The sequence below is a fragment of the Poromitra crassiceps genome, assembly GCF_964638095.1.
Source record: "Poromitra crassiceps genome assembly, chromosome: 28".
NCBI lineage: Eukaryota > Metazoa > Chordata > Actinopteri > Beryciformes > Melamphaidae > Poromitra > Poromitra crassiceps.
Window position 1 is genome coordinate 10,773,553 of NC_139651.1, and position 7,401 is coordinate 10,780,953.

Genomic DNA, 7,401 nt, shown 5'->3' on the forward strand with positions numbered 1-7,401 from the left:
GTAGCATGCACACTTCCTCTCTCATTATGTCAACAGTGGGTTTTACTTTCACCTTACTGCTCTTTAGTATCAGAGCGATCCACTGAACTGCAACCAGCCATTCTTGAAAGTTCAGTTCCCAATTGTGTCCAAATCATCCTCAATATAACCCATCATAGCACATCAGATTAAGGGCTTTGCATAGCAGTGGTTTATTTTCCCCTTGGCACTCTCTAGATCTCGGTCTGGAATAAAATGCCTCCAATGCAGAGTCTGTGTCCGTAACTGTGGGCGATCGACACTGGCCATCTTAGCGCGGGTCATACATGTTGGCCAGCTTCTTGAAGCGTGGGCCCCAGTCGTTGAGGTAGTCGTAGTCCTGGTCTCCATCAGAGCTGCCTGAGGCGATGGAGCTGAGGCTGCCTGCCAGTGAGCCCTCTCCCTCATAGTCATAGATGAGAGCGGTGTCGTACGGAGGCACATTAGGATCCTGGTCTGCAGCCTCCAGGCCCTGAGGGAAGAAAGGAAAGCCGTGCATCATCAGACCATGAGGTGAAAAGAGACGGGATTTGAATGATTTGCTAAGATACACTTTTTTTTTTGCAGTGCCGTGGTGAAAGCAGCCTCTCACGTCGTTGATGTAGTCCTCGATGTCAGTGGGGTCTGCAGGGGGTCTGCGGGGGTAGGTGGGGGAGGGCAGGTTATGGGGGGCGTCCTTCCTGAGCGGCTGCTTGCCTCGGGGGACGCCGGACACCGGGCAGAAGGAGCCCGGGGTTGGCGGGGCATCATGGGGGTTCCACAGCAGGTCAATGTTGAAGGCATTCTGCAAGGAGAGAGGCACAGGATGCAGCTTGACTGGACCATCATCTTTAATGACACTATAAGCGCAAAACAGACACGCACACACACACACACATCCCTCTGTGTGTGCACAGAGCGTCCCTCTGTGTGTGAGAGTGAAGCTCCACCCTCTCACAAGAGCATCAGCATCACATCAGCACACAGCTCATGACATTGTGGATGAAGGCTTTGGTGGGTCTCAGACTAAATGTGATTCATTTGATTGGGATAACCTGTGTGTGTGTGTGCGTGTGTGTGTTGTTTGCACACGTGCGTACACGAGTGTATATAGTCTTGTTACCTCATCCTCCTCGCCTCCTCCCTGCTCGTCATAGTTGAGGACATTGTCCCGTATGTCGTCCTCTGATTCCCCGACGAGCAGAGCCGTTCCTTTCTTGAGATGGTGGCGTCTGCTGCAGGTCGTCACTGCCACAGCGAGCAGCAGCAGCACTGCAGGACAAACACACGTACACACAAGCTTGACATTACAAATGAGACACATACAGTACACACGTGTGTGTGTGTGTGTGTGTGTGTGTGTGTGTGTGTGTGTGTGTGTGTGTGTGTGTGTGTGTGTGTGTGTGTAGCCTGGGAACCCGACCAATCGGCCGGCTAGCTCATGTTTCAAATGCAATGCATTGTGAATTGGTGTGGCGATGCCAGGCTATTGTGTGTGCATCGGTGTGTCCTTATCTTGTTCATGAAAATATAATCTGGACTCAACTTCTGTGATTTGTTTGTCTGTCTGTCTGTCTGTCTGTCTGTCTGTCTGTCTGTCTGTCAGCAGGATATCTCAAAAAGTTCTGCTGGTTTGATCATAGGCAAACTTAGAAGTGATTACATTTCTACACCCACTGGCCAACAGGGGGCGTGGTAATGGGCGTGCTCAATCACAAAAAGGCGCCCAACATCTAAACGGACTCACGTAAAACAACACGAAACTTTGCAGAAACGTTGGCCATGGGCCAAGGATGAACTGATTAACTTTCCACGCCCACTGGCCAAAAGGAGGAGTGGAAATGGGGGTAGCCAATCACAAAAAGGCACCTAAGTTCCAAACGGACATGCCGTGGCGGAGGTATGCAACCCTACCAAGCGCCCTCTAGTGTCACTTGTTTCCACTGCAGTATCACCTGTGTCACCGGTGCCAATATGTTGAAATAAGGTGGATGACTCCAGTAGGCTCAGGATAATGTCACATTATTTCATATTTAATGACATGTTTGAGTGTCAACGTGAAACTTACACAGTAGGAGTGCAATACTGGCCATGATGATGATCAGAGCGATGAAGCTCATTCCCACACTGGAGCCCATGATGGCCGCCGCCTCAGACCTACAGTCGCCAAAGGAGTCACAGGGACACACGGTGACGTTGACCTGGGCGTAAGCGCTGAGGGCCGGGCTTCCAGAGTCTGATACCAACACCGTCACTGCGTATTCTCCTGCCTCCAGCTCCACCAGGGACTGGAGCACTGCATGAGTCTCTGAAGGAGAGAGAGAGAGAGAAGGAGGGAGTTAGTTAGTTTTAGTCATAGGCTTTTGACTAGGGTGGCCAGAATGCTATTAAGGTTTGAACATGTAATACAAACACAAATTTAACTGTTTAACTTATCTTCTGATTGGATGTCTTCCCAATTCGTCCCTCTCTAACATTTCCGTCATTTTTATTCGATGACGAAGATGTCAATAGTCTTCCTCATAGTTTTTGTCATCACCACTTTGTTTTTGTTTCGTTAACATCTAGTTTTCATCAGTGAAAAAGGGTCGTTTTAGTCTAGTTTTAGTTAATGAAATTAATACTGGTGGAGTAGCGTCAGGTGATGCTCCATACATGCAAATTCCTGTCCACTCGCTCCACTCTTTGCCCTGAGGCTCTCTCCTGAGGCTCTCTCCTGAGGCTCTCTCCGTACCGTTGACTTGTACGATGGTCCAGTTGATGGAGATATCAGCAGGCAGGTCAAAGGCGAAGGGCTCAGCGTGCGGAGGCAGGTCTTCATCCACAGCGGTCAGAACCAGACCAGAACCCATCCGCTCTGCGTCCCCACACACCGTGCCACTCAGGGGGAAGAGCTGAGGCGCAAAGTCGTTGGTCTCCCTCAGCGTGATGGCCAGACTGGCAGTGGCTGACACACCACCAGCATCTACGCATGTACATAGAGAGATGGCACATAAGATGACTGCAGCCTGTTCAGTGTTCGTATCAATCAAAAACAAAACAAAATAAAAGTGTATCACTGTTACTCTCCATTTCATTGCAAAAAGTCCATCTTTAATTAATTAAAAATATAATTTTTAATTTCATTTAACAAGTGAAAGCATTTCTCTTCATTGGCAGATTTTTCACTTTTTCAGTCCTAGATTTTAACCTAACTAAACCTGTTAAAATGAAAAATAATAATAATTACAGTGTGAGCCTGGGTAAACCAACCGACCTGTAACCTTGACCACAGCATTGTAGACATTGTTTTTAACGTGAGGAGATCGCATGTTAAAGGTTATCCTGGCGCTGATGTCTCCGGTCTCTCTGTTGATGTCCAACCACCTCTCAGGATCTCTGCTGATCTCATACCTGCCACACAGAGCAGAGGAGTCATGCACACATGTACTGTAGAACCGCACATGCTATTTTATTTGTGTCAGAACCAGGTACTGCATCATACCTCAGTTCAGAATTATCCGGGTCATAGGCAATGTTGCTTTTCAGTACTGTTCCCGGAACCACCGACTCTGGTACCACGATCCGTATGGGCTCTTCCCTGAAGCGCGGGGCCTCGTTCTCGTTCACCACGGTCACCACCACTGTAGCGCTGCTCACTGTGTTGTGAGGAGGAGCCTTTCTGCTCAGAGCGTTGAGATTTTCCACCGTCAGAGTGAGATGATACTCAGGCTGGCCCTCATAATCCAGGGGCTGCAAAATAAGCAAGACAGCAGATGAAGGACATCCAGACTTTAAAGGTCTCCACTGTTGTTGGACATCAATGATGATCAACTTTATGTCAAGTAAACATCATTTCAAACTGCACAAAACTACATGAAATGGAAATCCAAATGAGCTTGATCTGAATGTCTGAATAACCCGTAGTTCAACGGTCAACCACTAGATGATGCTGTTGGATTGTGTTTGAGCGCCTCAATGATGACTTTTGGGTGTGGGTTTATTGAGGCAGGTCGGTCCGTGCGTGCGTGCATCTGTCTGTCTTGGGACATAGATATGTGAATTTGTGAAATGCGTGGCATTCCCCTTTAACCCTAATTCTGTCTTAATTTCCTCCTCAGAACATCCCAAATAGAATTAATGTGTAAAATAAAAAATAAATAAAATAAAGTTAGTGCAAAGGCCTGTACTGAGTACTGACGCCAGTCATTTGTTTCTATATCTGGCATTCGTCCAAGCATTTGATCACCTAATAAAACTGGATGACACAAATGTCATTGTTGTCATTGTAACATCCAGCCAGAATGTGAGATGCATTCTCAACACTCAGCTCCCCTCCCCTTAGCGGGGATCAGCCGACTGTACCTTCAGCACTGTCAGGACGCCCTGGTTGGTGGCAGGGTCTGTGCTGATGCTGAAGCTGCCCTGCGCGTCGCCCTTGGTAATGGAGTATTTGGCCTCCCAGTTTCCTGTTCCCCGGTCATCTCTATCCGTTACGTTCACCCGGCCGATCTCCACGTCCTTCCTGTTTTCCACTGCTGTCATACTGTACTACATTCACCACACACGCATAAACACCGATGAAAGGATTGAACCACAACATGAAGACAAACACTACACATCACAATATTGAATTGAAATGTCCTATGTGTTTTGAATATATCTTCAAAATATCCAGTTAAGTTATTGTTTACGTTGTAATATAGTAAATACTATACAGAAAAACAGCGTGTTGGTGGCGTAGACTCACCATGTTCGGGTTGAAGATGGGGGCGTGGTTGTTGATATCAGACACATGTATGACGGCCACACCTTCAGCTGTCAGCCCCATGCCGGACATATCAGCCACCTGGAGCTTCAACCTGAAACTTGTCACCACCTAGGAGGACAGAATACTGAGATGAACCACACTACGCTGACTGAGACACATGTCTATGTTAAACTTCACAAGCTTCTATTGAATCTTACAGTGAAATACATTTTTTCTCAAGGCTGCTGCAACATGTGGTATTTTAACATCAATAAATCATTGCCACAGTCATTCTGGACATTTATGATGATTTGCAGCCTCTAGCAGAGGGGTTCTCAACATGGGGTTCCAGGAACACCCAGGGGTCCCCAACCCCCAACCCAATTGTTACACTTATTATTTCATGTGCAAGCAGTTAACACAATTAGAGACTGTTTCACTGTAGTGTCTCTCTACCTACAGTACAGATAGTCAGTGTCTCTCTCTCTACCTACAGTACAGTGTGTCTCTCTCTACCTACAGTACAGATAGTCTCTCTCTACCTACAGTACAGATAGTCTCTCTCTACCTACAGTACAGATAGTCTCTCTCTACCTACAGTACAGATAGTCTCTCTCTCTACCTACAGTACAGATAGTCTCTCTCTACCTACAGTACAGATAGTCAGTGTCTCTCTCTCTACCTACAGTACAGATAGTCTCTCTCTACCTACAGTACAGATAGTCAGTGTGTCTCTCTCTCTACCTACAGTACAGATAGTCTCTCTCTACCTACAGTACAGATAGTCTCTCTCTACCTACAGTACAGATAGTCTCTCTCTACCTACAGTACAGATAGTCTCTCTCTACCTACAGTACAGATAGTCTCTCTCTACCTACAGTGCAGTGTCTCTCTACCTACAGTACAGATAGTATCTCTCTACCTACAGTACAGATAGTCAGTGTCTCTCTCTCTACCTACAGTACAGATAGTCTCTCTCTACCTACAGTACAGATAGTCAGTGTCTCTCTCTCTACCTACAGTACAGATAGTCTCTCTCTACCTACAGTACAGATAGTCAGTGTCTCTCTCTCTACCTACAGTACAGATAGTCTCTCTCTACCTACAGTACAGATAGTCTCTCTCTACCTACAGTACAGATAGTCTCTCTCTACCTACAGTACAGATAGTCTCTCTCTACCTACACTGTAGTGTCTCTCTACCTACAGTACAGATAGTCTCTCTCTACCTACAGTACAGATAGTCAGTGTCTCTCTCTCTCTCTACCTACAGTACAGATAGTCTCTCTCTACCTACAGTACAGATAGTCAGTGTCTCTCTCTCTACCTACAGTACAGATAGTCAGTGTCTCTCTCTCTACCTACAGTACAGATAGTCTCTCTCTCTACCTACAGTACAGATAGTCTCTCTCTCTACCTACAGTACAGATAGTCTCTCTCTCTACCTACAGTACAGATAGTCTCTCTCTCTCTCTGCCTACAGTACATATAGTCAGTCTCTCTCTCTCTACCTACAGTACATATAGTCTCTCTCTACCTACAGTACATATAGTCTCTCTCTCTACCTACAGTACATATAGTCTCTCTCTCTCTACCTACAGTACAGATAGTCAGTGTCTCTCTCTCTACCTACAGTACAGATAGTCAGTGTCTCTCTCTCTACCTACAGTACGGATAGTCAGTGTCTCTCTCTCTACCTACAGTACAGATAGTCAGTGTCTCTCTACCTACAGTACAGATAGTCTCTCTCTCTCTACCTACAGTACAGATAGTCAGTGTCTCTCTCTCTACCTACAGTACAGATAGTCTCTCTCTACCTACAGTACAGATAGTCAGTGTCTCTCTCTCTACCTACAGTACAGATAGTCAGTGTCTCTCTCTCTACCTACAGTACAGATAGTCAGTGTCTCTCTCTCTACCTACAGTACAGATAGTCTCTCTCTCTACATACAGTACAGATAGTCAGTGTCTCTCTCTCTACCTACAGTACAGATAGTCAGTGTCTCTCTCTCTACCTACAGTACAGATAGTCTCTCTCTCTACCTACAGTACAGATAGTCAGTTTCTCTCTCTACCTACAGTACAGATAGTCAGTGTCTCTCTCTCTACCTACAGTACAGATAGTCATCGAATTCTGTAGAAAATCGAAATTTTTTATATTTTATTGTCATATTATTATTGTCAGACCAAATCTAGGGGATCTGTGGCTTTAATGTGGACTGAATTAGGGATATGATATTGATATGATATTGTTATGATAAAGGTTGAGAATCACTGCTCTAGCAGACTCTACATTACTACATTTGACATGATGCACCAACACCAGGTAGGATTTTGAGGATAATTGGCTGTATTGTCTTAATGAGGCTATTGCTTTATGGCACAGAACTAGGAGGAGGAGAGCCATCCACATGTTTCAGTCAAGTGAAAGAGACGACTCAAGAGGCAATGAATCCTCTTTGCAACAGGAAGGAACAGGGTTTATGGGAAATGTGGTCTTCATTTTGAGAAGCACTAGTAATACCACTGGTGTGAGACAGACATGTCTCGACCGCATGGTCTCATTTATTTACGGGGATTATACCAAACAACCTCAATTCATTTGAACAAAGATATATTGATATTGACCGGCATTTTTTCTTTCATTCTTTGAAAAATAATAACATTTTGGGATTC

At 45.6% G+C, this 7,401-nt stretch overlaps 1 protein-coding gene across 1 annotated transcript in view; it reads right to left on the minus strand.

Annotated features, from left to right (window-relative positions):
• Nucleotides 1–276: 276 nt before the first annotated feature.
• cdh15 (cadherin 15, type 1, M-cadherin (myotubule)) overlaps nt 277–7,401 on the minus strand; it is a gene marked incomplete at its 5' end in the record, with an annotated part of 20,065 nt that continues 12,940 nt past the window's right edge. The window contains 9 exons of the mRNA XM_083662070.1: nt 277–490; nt 611–802; nt 1,121–1,269; nt 2,066–2,305; nt 2,732–2,962; nt 3,254–3,390; nt 3,482–3,729; nt 4,342–4,527; nt 4,727–4,855. Of these exons, the coding sequence (XP_083518196.1) occupies nt 290–490; nt 611–802; nt 1,121–1,269; nt 2,066–2,305; nt 2,732–2,962; nt 3,254–3,390; nt 3,482–3,729; nt 4,342–4,527; nt 4,727–4,855 (1,713 nt within the window). The 3' untranslated portion in view covers nt 277–289. The remainder of the gene's footprint in view (nt 491–610; nt 803–1,120; nt 1,270–2,065; nt 2,306–2,731; nt 2,963–3,253; nt 3,391–3,481; nt 3,730–4,341; nt 4,528–4,726; nt 4,856–7,401) is intronic.